We start from the raw sequence: 15,290 nt of genomic DNA on the forward strand, positions 1-15,290 counted from the left end.
TATTCTTTTGCAATGGCAGGATCTGCAACGAGATATAGAGCAACACACTGCAGGGGTGGAATCAGTGTTTAATATTTGTGAAGTCCTGCTACACGATTCAGACGCGTGTGCTAATGAGACAGAGTGTGACTCCATCCAGCAGACTACCAGGAGTTTGGACAGACAGTGGAGAAACATTTGCGCCATGTCTATGGAAAGGCGAATGAAGTAAGTCTCTTTTTCTTACCCCTCCTAGAGAAGTCTGTGGCAACATTTTAAAGAAACGCTGTAGCTTTTGCCACAAACTGAATTTTGAAAAAAATTCTAAAATTAATAGTTAGCTTGTGATAAAACCTTTCCATTTTTGCATCTCCCTCTCAGAATCGAGGAAACCTGGCGCCTATGGCAGAGGTTTTTGGACGACTATTCAAGCTTTGAAGATTGGCTAAAATCATCTGAATGGATAGCAGCTAAGCCTTTTTCTTCAGAGGTTTTGTACACACATGCAAAGGAGGAGCTGAAGAAATTTGAGGTGAATTTTTTAACTTCTTTTTTTTTCTGCTCAGGAGCAGGCTGGATTGTCAGACTGTTAAATACTTATTGTCTGTGTGAAATGCCTGGATCACTGAAAAACACCAGTTCAGGTGTGGGTAGTAAATAAATAATTTGGACAGTGTGTGGCTACTAGGTATCTGGCTGATTTATTTGTCTCCAGAATTAAAAATATAATGTGGAGAATCCAATTCTCTGAACTAACAAGATCCTGCTAGTAAGTTAAATATTTGCTTTGTGGGTTGTTTGTTTTTTTTTTTCCTTCCTTTTCCTAATGAACTAAGTCCGATCAAATGATTTAAAATATGAGTCCTTCTCTGGATTTAATTTTGCAGTTGGAAGGTCTGTTTTTAAGGGGAGGGCATCATCATCTCTCTTGATGGATAGTATCATCTAGATCCCTTCTCTTATCAGCAAGCTAACTGAGTTCCTTGGTTTGCCTTGCAGGCATTCCAACTGCATGTTCATGAACGACTTACTCAGTTGGAGCTGATCAATAAGCAGTACAGGCGCCTTGCCCGCGAGAACCGCACTGACGCAGCCAGCAAGTTGAAGCAGATGGTACATGAAGGCAACCAGCGCTGGGATAATCTCCAGAAACGAGTTGCTGCCATTCTGAGGAGACTCAAGGTAGTTGCACGGTGGGGTGAGAGAGTGAGGAGCACTTCCCAGTTTCTGTAGAAATTACCCAAGGGCAAAACACGTATTGGAGCAAATATCTTGTGTTGGTTTGTGTCTTGAGTTGCCAGTTGTAGGAGAGCAGCTCTGAAAAGGTCACCAAGTACACGGCATAAACATGTTCTTGGTAGTTGAAGAAGCAAAAGGAAAGAATGGGTGCAGATTTTGGAAGGTGTGTTGCAGGCCTTACTGCTCCTGTCCCACTCTCCTCTTATCCAGTCCTGTCATGGATGGATGCATTCATGTACTTGCACCTTTCCATAAATAAGAGGCAGAGAGACAAAAGGACCCTAGTGCAGATATGCTTTGGAGTTTATAACGGAGCTCTACTTAATGCGAAGCTGTGATTCATCTACAAGGCTTTAAACATGTAGATGTGATGGAGAGACGTGCTGCTGTCACCAGCTCCTGCTGTGCTCTCTGCCTGAATGTTGTCGAAGATTGTATTTGTGACACATCAAAGAAGTGTCCTGCTTGTCAGTTAAACTGATCTCTCGGCAGATATTCTGTGCTGTGCCCTGGGGGAAACTTGTCACTGCCTGATATTTAAATACAGCAGTGCTGCAAGCAATTAATAGGGAAAACTATTAGATCCTAAAAGTCAGTGGATGAGGCTGTGAGAGCACTGATGGGGTTTGATCTGTTCAGTTAGGAGGTGGTGTGTTTGGGCTTTCTTATAATCCCCTTCCTGAACAGTAAATCTGCTGAGGGGAACTGGGGCACTGTGAGCTGCATGTCTGTTAGCAACTTCTGTGGGAGTTGGCAGCAGAGAGAGCTCCTCCTGGCTTCCATGCCAAACAGTGCATTAGTTACACTGGCATGGTCATCCATGATCCAGCCTCTCCATTGTTTTATTGATTTTAATGCCATAGTTTTAATTACTTTAATTAGAGATGGGGCTTGCTTCCTTTGTCTGCCTTTCTTCTAAATTTAGAACAAATTAGATGTTAAACCTGAGTCCAAATGACTGTTACACTGGTATAATGATGTGGGAGAAGATATACAGTGTAGAAGCAAGAATATCAGTCTATGGAAGCATCTGGCACTGCTGAAGTTTTATTCCCTCTCCCATACAAATAGTGTACTGACATAGGACACTTTGTTCCAGCATCACTACGGGAAGGGGACAGTTTTTATACATGCCATGCTGCCGTTTGTGGCCTGAAGGCCTTTAAGGTGAACAGCAGTTCTGAAACAAAACAGTTTGCAGAGAGCTCCTGTGACCATCTCTTTTAGTAGCTGAAGTCATGTAACACTGGCTCCCTTCTTCCTATTCAGCACTTCACCAATCGGAGAGATGAGTTTGAGGGGACGAGGGAAAGCATCCTTGTTTGGCTCACAGAAATGGACCTCCAGCTGACAAATGTGGAGCACTTCTCAAAAAGTAACTTTGATGACAAAATGCGCCAGTTAAATGTACGTATCTTTATAAAGCGGTTGTTTAATATATTGAGCTGCCCTCTCTTGACAGAATCATCTACTTTTCTGGAATAGAAATAGCCAACAAATCTTTGTAAGGCTATGTTTGTTTTAAGATGCCACAAAATTGTTAAGACTTATGCTCTGAATCAATATTAAACTGTACAGTGTTTAAATTCAAATTCAGTGTTCAAGCTCCGTTCTATTCTGCCATTTTCTCCTAACATGGGGTGTCAGTGACAGTGTTATCTGGTCTGGAAAGGAGCACATGCAGGTTAACAGTAACAGCTACATTCCTAAATTCAGGTGGTCTTTTCTTTTTTTGAATTGGCACTAAGGTAGGATCTCTCCTCTGAGTGCATTGGTTCTAGTTAGGGCTTTCCAATAGAAATAAGACAGCAGGCATTTGCAATGATTCTAAAGAACATACTAGTTCTTTGCTACCTGCTCATATGCTCATTTCTCCTTTCCACCTGCACTGTTAATTGTTTTGGGATGTAGATTTACTGTTGTATAGGCTGGAGGCCCAACCAACTAAACCTCTTTGCTAGTGAGAAAAAGGTTGTGTGTACCCAACAGGAAAATAAACTCTGATTAGCTGAACTCTCATATCGTGATCTCCTGCAGGCTCAGGACACTGTGATCATATTGATGTACACATGGGTGGAAAATGCCACTCATTTGTAACTGTAATCCTGCTAATAAAACAAACCTCTGGACCTCTTCAATAAAAAGATATTTGCCAAATGGAATTAGACAACAATGTCAATTGCTGCTTTTCTTTTGCTGCAGTGTGCAAGAAGAAAAGGACAAACCTTAGGCTGGAAAGGGGCGTTACAGAAGTAATTATTTTTCTTGTGTGTTCCAAATAGGGTTTCCAGCAGGAAATAACACTAAACACCAATAAGATTGATCAGCTAATCGTTTTCGGGGAGCAGTTGATTCAGAAGAGTGAGCCTTTGGATGCTACTGTGATTGAAGGCGAATTGCAAGAACTTCATCGATACTGTCAGGAAGTGTTTGGGCGAGTGGCCCGGTTCCATCAAAGACTGACTTCAAGGCATCCTGTAAGAAGCAACACTTGTTTTGATGCTTTGGCAAGATTTTGGTGTTTGAACTGCAACACTTATTTCTTATCCCTAGCAGCTTGACTGAGCAGTTTGAGCTCAAAGGAGTCAGGAGCTCCTCAGCAGTTGTGCCAGCTTTGCTAAATCTTTGTCCCCGGTCTTGTCTCCTCACACCTCTCATGTTGGGTCTCCATCTGCAGAATCTGGATAATAGCATGGAAATAATTCACAGAGTTAATATTTAGATAGTGGTTTGAGGGCTTAAAAAGCTTTTTTGGTGTTTTTAATATTACTTTGTTTTCTTTAATTTCAATAACGTGCCTAGAATATCTCTTTAGGGATTTGTTTGCGAGGCTCCATCTGTCCACTTTCTTGTGGGAACTCAATGGGGAACAGCACAGTCTTACTTTTCACTGGGAACATTTAGCAGTTTGCTTTGGTTCAAAAAGAGAGAACATCTATTAAAAAGCCAGGAAGAGCTACATCTACGAGTAGCTGTTCACCACTGCCTGAGCATCGTTTTATTGCTGGCCTGTGCCATCCATTTGGAACTGCGTAGCCCTCCCTGCAAACTAGAGAGAGATGTTATGGTGGTGGTGGAGTGGCTTGAAAGAGGGGAGGTAGCTGCTGATGTGAGGATTGTTTGGGAAAAGAGGAAGGAGGCAGAAATGATGCTTCCCTCTAATTTTAGGTACATGGTCTTCAATTACTGCAACTGATTGCAAAACAGTCCCCAGTAGTACTGTGTGGCTCAATCATTAGCTCATTATGCAGTGTAGATCTATTGTAAATGTTATTAATATGCAATAATTGTTATTCACTTTTAGGGATCGGATGATGAAGATGAGACCTCTGAAAGTGAGACAGATCCAGAAGACTCCAGAGAAATCCAGAATGATCCCTGGCATAAGAAGGCCATCAGCGAGGGGCCCTCTTCGCCACAGTCCCTTTGTCACCTTATGCCCCCTACTCAAGGTCAAGAAAGATCAGGCTGTGAAACCCCTATCAGTGTTGACTCTATCCCACTCGAGTGGGATCACACAGGTGATGTGGGAGGTTCTTCCTCTCATGAAGACGAAGAAGAAGCAACATACTACAGTGCTCTGTCAGGTGAGAACCAGTTGCCAGCTGTTTGTTTGGACATGGACAACTGCCAGATGTCCCTGTGTGGGAAGGGAGGGGGATTGAGGTCTTGCTCCCCATTGTTGGTTGGTTTTCAAGTACTATTAATAGATGTGAGCTGTCTCATCTCTTAGATTTCTTGATGAAGGGAATGCTATTGTGTAAACCAAGCTTGTATTTTGAGAAACATAAGGTTTTTAGAAACCTTACTTTTTAAGAATGTTCGATGAAACTTCTTATTTTATTCTTTGTCTTTGTGTCCCTCATTGTTTCAGTTGTTTTTAATAGTTGGAAAATATTGACTAGTGAGGAAAATGACATTATTCTTTTTTCAGATGTAGAAATCACTGAAAATCCTGAGGCATATCTTAAAATGACCACAAAAACTTTGAAAGCATCTTCTGGTAGGCACCTGCTAATGCATGTGTCTGAACATGGCAATCTCCCTGTGCTGCACGCTATATTCCTCAACCTCTCTCATATGTAATGTCTGACTTCCTGCCTTGTGTGGACACCATGCCTCATCCTGTCATGGTGTTCTTACGCTGCAGTATTCACATGTACATTACAAAGCAGTCAAGAACATACCATTTAGATTTTGCCTGGTAGATGCCAAGGTGGTTAATGTGCATTTCATTGCATTGATCCAAAGTCTTTTGGTACTCTCTTGGTGGTTTGCTCTGGGTAGTATCACTTTTTTGGTTGTTTCTAATTTTAATTGCATAATTACTGAAGGAAATGGTTCCAACTCTGCAAGCATTTTTTGCGTTTTGTGCATGACAGAACCATGTGTGTCCTGTCTGTTAAATCCAGACCAAACGTTCTCCAAATCAGGACATGTCTATGCTTGTCCCTGCTGAAGTGCGTTGCAGATATGTGATAGTATTATTGGGGTGCAAACTTTCCAAAACCACAGTGCAGCCTTTTTCTTTTATTTTTTGAATACTCATACCTGTATTCAAGCATTTTCCAGAAGAAAACAGAATGTCCCATAACTGCATGGCTCTCATCTCATTACCTTTGAAACACTGTTGATGTTTTGCAAATGTGCATGCTTTGCAAGGAAAGCTGCAAAACTGTCATTTTTATGCCATAATTGATGCCATTTTATTCAGAGCGCTTTCTAACTTAATACAAAGCAACAGCTTCCTTGTGGAGGTGGGATTTTGCATTCATGGCATATGGTTTTGTTTTTATTTGTTTCAGGAAAGTCTGTTTCAGAAGCTCGTCCTTGGCATTCTCCAGATAGCCCAGTCTGCAGGAAACACCGATACAACCAGGCAGAGGTGGTTGGAAATGTGTTGTCTGGTCCAGAGACAAGTACTCCCTATAAACCAGACTATGTGAGTTGAAGGCTCTGTGGGCACAGAACCTGTACTACACAGTCTGCTTGTTGTTCATGTGTAACTCCATCCTCTTCCCTCTTCCAGCATCAAGGAAAAGATTAGTCACAGGGGGAATGTTCACTTTGTGCAAACTTAGACATTATTTCTGGTGGCTCAGGTAACCTGTGGGAGTCTATCCGCCCACTAGAAAAGCTTCTTTAAAGCAATTCAGAACAATCATGTGAGGGTCCTGACCAGAGTCAGTGTCTGGAGTAACTTACTTCTTCTGTTGTCATAGGACCAGTCTAGGAGAATTTAACCTCCTCAAAGAGAGGGTGTGAATACCCTCCCTTGATACTGTCATTTCTCCCTTTCCTAAGCAGACCAATTTGAAGGGCCCTTTTCTAGCATGCAACCCACCATTTAATCTGCTTCTGGGCACTAAAAAATGTGCCAAAATGGCTATTGTTAGTTGGTACCTCAGTCTTGGTGGCTGGTTGCCAGCCATGGCTTCACCAGCAGCTGCCAAGCTCAGTGGATCTGGACAAGTTGTCAGCACTCTTCCAGGCACAAGATGGTGCTGGTATCTGGCTGCTTTTGTCATCATTAATCCAATCTTAGAGCCTTAGAGTCAATATTGCCAAGATCCAGAGTCCAACAACGAGCATCAGGAAATGTACATTGTCCAGTACATGTAGTGCAAAAGCAATTAATTTGCCATATCCAGTCTTGTAATAATTAGCATCACTACAGTATGTGTTTCTTTACTGAGAAGGCACAGAGAGCCAGTATAAACTGTTAGCAAAGATGCAGAAGCCCAATGCTAAATCTGACAGCAACAGCCCAGCCACCCCAAAGTAACACAAATGAAGATTGACCTTTGGTGGCTTGTTAACCTGAAGCCCTCACCCACCAAAATGTCATTCCAGGTGAAGCAGCTCAGCTCTGCAAGCAGCAGCAGCATCAACAAGGATAAAATTACATCTGCTGACATAAGTGATGAAGAACCCCAAGGTGACAAAGAGCTTGTGAATATAGCAGCTGCAGAGGAGCAGTCAGGTACAGAGTATTGGGAGTGGCTTTGGTGCTGTGGTGTTTGTCATGTGGCTCCGGGGGAGACAAAGCATAGGTGGCACAAAGGCAGCACATTTGCCTTGGGAACAAAATAGAAGTAAACCACTATCCTCTAAAGTAATGTATTTGGCTAAGACTTGCTGAGCTGCCTTCTCACCTTGTACTGTCCAACCCGTGTTTGCTGTTCTAAGTTTTTACATTTTCTGCCAGAACCGAGATTTTTATCACTCATAATATACTTGTATCTCTTTGCTGGTTGGAATGAATGGGAGCAATTTCACTTTTGTGTGATACTGAATACCTCAGAGACTTTTAATCAGATTTCAAACCAAAGAAGTGTGTCTCTTTGTCTAAAATAAGATTGCTATAGCTCACTTTGTCAGTTATTGGTACTCCATATAACAAGATGCTACAGGTCCCATTTACAGAAATGTTTTGTCAAAGCTGGTAATGTATTCTGTTCTTCACTCTCTTCACTGTGGTCCTTTCTTCCAAATAGGCCAACAAGCTGGTTCTCTTAACCTTTTAGGACCTCATTCCTGGTTTCAGGTGCTTGAGACTGTAATAAGAACACATCTGTATTGCAATCACAAAAGCGAATCGAGATAAAAAGAAGATTGCAGCTATATGCACCAGCTTACTTAGTTTATGCCTCTGGTCTCACAAATGGACCAAGGTTGAGTCCCATACATGGGATGAATAGGAAAACCTCTGAGAAGGGCTTAGATGTGCTTTCAGAAATGTTGTTACTGATTGCACAGGTGGTATCTCCATCTCCTTTAGCACTGAAATGATGAAACATAAACTGACGTTCTACTGCTGGATCACACTTTGTCCCATGATGAATTTTGATGTCTACCAAATCACAACTAGGCTCACTGAATTCAGTCTCCTTAGATTTGCTCTATTCTTATAGGTGAATTAAAACTTCTTCAATTCATGTAACTAAAATCCTGTGTAGTATTAGTATGTGGATAACTTGACCAGTAATATGAAATTTATAGACTGCAGAATTTCAAGAAAAAATGTGTCTGGATAACAGTAGTACATGGTAGCAATTATTTGGCCTTGAGTAGACTGGAGAATAATTTACTCATAAAACTCCCTGTGTCTGTTTTATGCACTCTTCACCTTACTGAAGATTTAAATGTTTGTTGTTCTATCATCTGTAGGCATTATTGATAGGTGGGAGCTCCTCCAAGCTCAAGATCTCAGAAATAAACCTAGGATGAAACAGAAATTGCAGCCGTGGCAGCAGCTGAACTCAGATCTCAGCGACATCTCTGCTTGTCTTGATAAAACCGAGGAAGAGCTGGAAGAGCTGCGAAAAGTGAAACCAACCAGCATGCAGGCATTGGAACAAAGGGTCAAGAAATTGAAAGTAAGTTATGGCATATTGAGAAGAGGGATTCAAGATGCTGATGCTCTTTATCATTGTCTTTGTGCTCCAAGGGTCTGTCAAAGAATGAATGCCAATAACAATATGTGTATTCCACAGAGGAGCTAAGCTGTTCTCAGCTAAGAGGACGAAAGAGGGTAGTTAAGCAAGGTGCTTCTGTCTTCATATGCAGAGATTTGCAGGCAACATGCCTGGGTACAACAGGCAGCCAGGCTGAAATAGAAACCTCCCTTTTCATTTTCTTGCCGAGACACTTTATTCTCTCTCAAACAAAAGATTCAACCCCAAACTTCTCTTTTTAGGCCTTTTGTTTTAGTAAACAAACATAGAAAAAAGCTAAGTAATGAAGGCTTAGACTCCCCAGATGTTTAGGGTTGGGTCTTGTCTTGGGGGGGTCGGAGATTTTGAGCAGCGATACTGGCATTTTTTCCTTGTTCTGTGCCATTTCCCTCTATGCAAACCAGAAACAGATTGAAAATTAGCTGGGTCTACAAGCTACAAAGTCTAGACTAATTTTTCTTTTTTTTTTTTTTTAATTGACTTAATGGGGGGGAAGTTGTAGTTCCAACAGGGAGACCCAGAAGGATCTGCTCTAAAGCTGTGGTTTTTAGCAATATGGTGTTTGCAAAAAATCTTAGCACTAAATAGCACCTTTGTCCTATAGTTGAAGGATACATCATTTCAAAATGTGCAATTGCATTTTTTCGCTTAGCGAATGCAGATTTCTCATCAAATAGAATGTATTAGTTAAAAACGAGAAAGAAAATAAAGTCAGTCTCTGCTAATCTTCAGCCAAGTAATAGAACAGGTAGAGAGACAAAAAAGTGAGTATTTGTCAGCATGTGTGGTCACATTATGTTACCTGCTATGACTCTCAGCTTCCATAAATTAAGTGGGACTAAGTCAGGTCTGCAAGTTGAACCAGCCAGGTTACCAGAGCACTATGGCCCTAGGACTTAGGCAAAAAAAATGCCTCAGGCTGAGCTCTGAGAGAGCAAGTGTTCCTAACACCTGTGGGAGCACAAAATCCCTGTGTGCTACCCTTCTGCTAGCAGCCTTGCATGGAGTCACCCAAATCCTGAGGTCAGTTTGGTGTCACACTTAGGATCACGCTCACAAATGAGACACTGGATGGAGGTGGGATTTCTGAGGCATGTTGAGAGTGTGCTTAAGCCTACATGTCCTTGAGTGTAGGGCACGGAGAATGACTCTGCACTCCAGTGTGTGACTCCAGTAAGAACAACTCTGATTCCATCAGCCAACCTGGCACTAGGAAAGGTTTGGTGACACCTTGCGAGTGGAGGGAGGTGCTTCCCCTCAGGCTTGAGTTGGGTGTCTGACCTCTCCAAGGAGCAGAGCTTCACTTCTCCTCCTTTCTTCTGCATTTTCCTAAGAGGAGTCCAGCCAGCTGTAAATCCCCTTTTCAGACAGCTTGGTTTTCTATGGATGTCCAAAAGAGCCAGCACGCTCTAAGACATGAATTTCGTGAGGTGTCAGGACATCATGATTGCACTGGATAAGGATAAAGCTAGTCTGGCTGCATACTGGCTTACTGCTGTTCAGACCTCTGTGATGGACCGTTTGTATTGTCTGATATTGAAAGAAACTTTATTGCTTGAAGGAGGGAGACAGAGTTCTTTGTTTGGCGAAATGTAATTTAGACTAGCAGTTTTCAACAAGTGGGACGCAGATCTTGAGAATATATAGATTGACACTCTTAGTTACAAAGGCTGCTAAGAAAAGCAATCTGAGCTGTGTTGATTGTAGGACTCATCCTGCAGCTCTTGCTTTTCTCCTGCAAGAGCCCACAACTTGAAAAAGACTGAGTACCCTTGATTCAGACTGTAAACTTCTTGAGGGTACGAGGTATTGTTTGGCATTTGTTTTTTTAGAAAACTTTCAAAAATACGGACTCTACCTTAACATAAAGGCGGTTAGGTCATACAGCCATGACTTGGCAAATTCCATATTATTTCCCCCTGCACTTTTAAGGGAGGGGAGCAGGCAGGGCTGCCATTCAGGAGCACCTTAACAAGTTAGAGAAATGGGCTGAAAGAAACTCTGACTAGAGAGAAGAAAAAGAATTTCTCCCGACAGGGTGGTCTGGTGTGGGGCCCAGAGGGACTGAGGAATCTCCATCCTGAGAGATACTCAAAATTTGCCTGGATGAGGCCCTGAGCAGCCTACTCTGACTTTGAAGTTGGCCGTACTTGGAGTAGGAGGATGGAGTACAGTGCCTACGTGAGGCACATTTTCTGTAATTGTGCGTCATAATTAGGTTCCTTATGAACAGTCTTTATGCTGGAGTAAGACTTCCAGTTTCCAAGATTTAATGTCTTTTCCATATGGATTAATTACTGCAAGAACTATTTCTAAATGCTAGTTCAAGCAGGTACAACCAGTTTCCTCAAGAGAACTTCATTTCCTATGTAGCTGTAATAGCCATTCCTATGTATTGTGGATTCTCAGGCAGGTTGAGTTGTTCTTTAAAGTCTTCCAGAGTTCCTCCTTTTATGAGAACATCCTTAAAGTTGAGAGTAACGGTCTGTTGCACTGGTTTTTGTTTTTTTGTTCTAAGCAACTGGAGAAAGAGCTGCTGGAACAACAGCCTAAAGTAAACTCACTTCAAGAGCTCACTGCTTACCTGCTGCATAAATCAGATGGTGATTACATTGAAGCTGATGAGAAGGTCCATGGAATTGGTTGCAAACTGAAACAGCTTAATAAACAAGTTTCACATGACTTAAAAACAATACAAGGAAATCTGGTGAGTCAGACTTTAAATACTTGTTCATGGATCTTTCTTATTGAAAAGTAATAACTTTAAGAGTAAAGGTATTTATAAAGGACTGACTTTAAACTTAAGTGCTTCCACCTTCATAACCTGAAAAAAAGAACAATTAAGTATGCCTGTAGGAAAAACTTCATCACCACGAGGCTAGTACAGTATTGAAACAGGTTGCCCAGAGAGGTTGTGCAGTCTCCATCCTTGAGGGCTTTGAAGAGCAGACAGGGTAAAGCCGTGAGTAAGGCTTTTGATCTGGGCTCATAGCTGACCTCGCTTTGAGCTGGAGGTTGGACCAGGTGAACTTTCTGAGGTCCCTTCCAACCTGAACTATCCTATGATCCATACCAAGTACCCAGCTAGGAGTGTGTAATGAACACATAGGAGCTGTGGTTCATAGCAATATACTGCTTATCCTGAGAGCTGTCAGATAGAGATATTTTCAAGTTAATACCTGTACTCATCTGTTCCATAGTAATTCCTTCGGGATGTGCATAATAAAACATTTCTTTGTGCTGGAGAGCTGGAGCATCTGTTTACCACTGGTTATGCATATCTAAAGAGGCGATGGGCTGTGTGCTGACAGAGAGGCAGTGAAAGATGGTTCCTTGCACTTCATCTGTTGTGAGTTTTTAACATGCATTTTAAAGAGGAAGGTGTGGTTACCTTTTAGGGTGCCAGAGCATGCCTGCTACTTCCAGATGACTTGGACTCAGAAGTCTATGATCCAGTCACAATGAAATCCAGCCCTGTTGTGAAGAAGGCAAGTATTTTTTTCCAGTATTTTGCTATCAGTATGTAGCATATTTTGACACATTTAGCCTGAAAGTTCCTCAAATGTAATCATTTTACCTTTTAGATGCATGTACCTTATTACGGAATTTACAACAGGACTTGAAAGTCTACAACTGTCTTTTTTGAGAACGAGAAATTCCTTGTAGTTTCTGAAACCTAAAAGCTATTTCTCTCAACAGATCGCCACAAGGAGAACTGCAGATGGCAGAAACAGCAGCAGCACAAGGTATTATTTTGTATTAGCCTGATCTTTTGAAGGATAGTGGAAACGGCAGAGGCGAGCTGAGTGCCAGCAGAAACCTGGGCAGCTCTTCCTCATAGGTTGACACACAGGTGGAGGTGATTTCTGCCTACCTGTAGCGTCTCCTCTCCCTGCCAGCTCTGGGCTGCACCTTGGTGAATGGTTTTCCTTTAGTACTGCTGCGCCTAGACCTCTGCACCGATATGCAACCTTGGCTTGTCTTTACTCTTGAGAAAATACTTTTTGTGCCAAATGGGGGAATGTTTTCATTTTAAATTTTCCTTTAATTCCACCAGCATGCCTGGACAAAGAAACTTGCAGCTTAGAGCCGCTTATTACAAGCAGACCATGAAGGACAAAGGGAGACGTTCACCCCCAGTTCACCAGGGTCTGTTCAAAGGATAGAGCTCACTAAGGCCCCGGCAAAGAAGAGCCTAATCAGTGTGAATGGTGGCTTTCCTTTGTACTTCAACATGTATTTAGAGTGGTTTGTTTGTCTGCTGGGAAAACCTAAATTTGCATCTGAAAACAGAGTAAAAACCCACTGATCTAAGCTATTACAAAGCAATGTTTCTTCATCAATAGTAAGGACAGTAAACCCAAGCCAGCAGCTGACTTCCCACTGAGCAGTCCTGCACACTTTCAAGTTGTAGATAGTGTTTCATGTGCGGTGCATTTTCCTGCAGATGCGCAGCCCTGCATCTTGGAAGGGTAGCGGGAACCCTAGAGAGGGCGATAAAACAACTTGTTTAATTTTTGTCTTTTTTTTATTCCTTTTTCTTTCCTCCTTTGCAGAGGTGAAAGCCACCTACAACCTCTTCAGGCAATTCCTCGGTCTCCCTCGTTCTTTTACCGTGTATTACGAGCGGCTTTACCTCTTCAGTTGTCCTTTCTACTGCTTTTACTTCTGGCTTGCATGGTTCCATTTTCTGAGGAGGACTACAGCTGCACCCGGAGAAACAACTTTGCCCGTTCTTTCCATCCCATGCTGCGATACATCAATGGGCCTCCACCGACTTAGAAAGCCGCCTCATGTTTATAGCCTCCTTTCCCTGTCCCAGGGAATGTGGTAAATTTCACATCTGGGAATATATATATCTTGACGAAATTTCAGCATTTTTGTATGGAAAAAAAAAAACTTTTTCTATAGATTTTTAAACTGTAAGCAACACTTTATACTTTGATGCAATAGACACTATTTTATAGGCGCAGTGCTCTTAAGCTTGCAAGGTGATTGAATACTGAGTTATTAGGTGCAGAAACTACATCACAGTCATCTTAAACACAGCAGTCTGTCTCGGGTTAGCACGGCAAACAAGCAGTTGAAGAGGCACTTTGCCTAAAATGATCACTGCACACACATCACGTTACCTGTATCTTTTGGTACTGTAGTCACTTGGTGCAAACAAAAAAATCTACATCTTTTTTGAATCTTTGTTATTGTATTTTATTCTTCTAACACGTTCAATAAAAGGATGCACATTTGTTTTGGTTTACATAGTGTTCTAGTGGGTAGGACTGCTGTGTTGTCTTTTTATACCACCTTTGAAACAAGAAATCGTTGCGTTGCATGGAAATGGTTTATAATGCACATATTTTCTAGACAAACGTGATTATGTAGACTACCCCTGATGTATACAAATAATGTAATGACTTTTTTAATGAAAGATTTTTTTCAGTTTTTAACCTGCTGAATAGTGTACAGTATCTTGGGAGAGAATTGTGCATTTTTATAAGCTTCATCTTTAAAATCAAACTGACACTTGGGCAATGTCTAGAGAAACACTGTGTACAGTCCGCGTTGCCGTCGCTTCTCGGTTGTACAGTTCGAGTACTGTCATTAAAATTTTGCCAATGTCTGCAGGGACTATGGGTGTGTGTAGGGGGGGGGGGGGCAACCAGCCGTGTGTTCCAGCAGCGCTGACCCTTCTGCTCCTGTGTAAGCCAATTTATTTGCACGCTAAGGCAACAGTGTTGGCAGAAGCATAACCACTCTCTTACTTGTCAGAGCAAGAGATGAAAAATTCAGAAGAGGAGCCTGTGTTCGGGGGCACAGCTCCTGTCCTTTGCAACTGACTGTCGTTTCCTGGAGGAAGAATACTAAGTTGAACCAACTGATGCTTATTAGTCGTTCGAAATGCTGAACTGTTTCCCCACCCTGGAAAGAGTTTTCGAAACCGGGGGTTATGGCAGTGCTGGAGAGGGGGAAGTGCACGTTGAGGATTGCTCAGTGTGATCATAAGTATTTGGTTGAACACTTCAGAATTTTTGTGTTTGGTTGCAGTGAAAATCACCCAGCCATTAGCCAATTTCTGTACTGCTTAGCTATGGAAAATGGGATTTGTGGTCAGCTTGTGGGAATTCTCCCAGCTTTTCTACACTTGTCACCACTGGTGGTTGCATATTCCCCATCTTCTGGCAGAGGGATTTATGAAGCAAGTTGCTTTGCGTTCTTCTGTTCAGAGAGAGACAGGCCCTGTAGCGAGCCCACGGCTTCTTCCCAACCATGGTGGCAAAAAAAAAGCACAGTTTATTCCCAGGATATTAAACTAAACTAATACATTAAGTGTGATGCAGTTAAGCTTTGCAAAGTTAGCAACGTGGTTTAGGAAAGTCAAAGCTTACAATTAGGCACATTTTAGTATTGGGACTGTACTGTAGTTTACATCCACGCTGTGTGCTCAGATATGGGTCAAGATGCGCCAGCTCCATACTGGAGTGTCTCGGCCCCACTCCCAAGTGCCCGGGCTCCAGCCTGCTAAAGACGTGGGGATCCGGCAGCGCTTCCAGAGCCGGCAGCTTTCACAGCTGTGAGCCAGCACGCCACTCTGTGTAGCTCAGGCTGTGGGGCCAG

General features: G+C 42.3%; 1 protein-coding gene across 1 annotated transcript in view; it reads left to right on the forward strand.

Annotated features, from left to right (window-relative positions):
- SYNE2 (spectrin repeat containing nuclear envelope protein 2) overlaps positions 1 to 14,295 on the forward strand; it is a 207,543-nt gene extending 193,248 nt beyond the window's left edge. Inside the window, 16 exon segments of the mRNA XM_082485681.1 lie at positions 20 to 207; positions 361 to 511; positions 979 to 1,161; positions 2,488 to 2,625; positions 3,501 to 3,695; positions 4,523 to 4,805; positions 5,153 to 5,221; positions 6,024 to 6,160; positions 7,072 to 7,201; positions 8,389 to 8,597; positions 11,194 to 11,382; positions 12,074 to 12,163; positions 12,375 to 12,421; positions 13,232 to 13,449; positions 13,452 to 13,564; positions 13,567 to 14,295. Coding sequence (XP_082341807.1) covers positions 20 to 207; positions 361 to 511; positions 979 to 1,161; positions 2,488 to 2,625; positions 3,501 to 3,695; positions 4,523 to 4,805; positions 5,153 to 5,221; positions 6,024 to 6,160; positions 7,072 to 7,201; positions 8,389 to 8,597; positions 11,194 to 11,382; positions 12,074 to 12,163; positions 12,375 to 12,421; positions 13,232 to 13,449; positions 13,452 to 13,564; positions 13,567 to 13,620 — 2,394 coding nt within the window. The 3' untranslated portion in view covers positions 13,621 to 14,295.
- Positions 14,296 to 15,290: the final 995 nt, after the last annotated feature.

Source organism: Vanellus vanellus, assembly GCF_965231255.1.
Source record: "Vanellus vanellus genome assembly, chromosome: 6".
NCBI classification, from domain to species: domain Eukaryota; kingdom Metazoa; phylum Chordata; class Aves; order Charadriiformes; family Charadriidae; genus Vanellus; species Vanellus vanellus.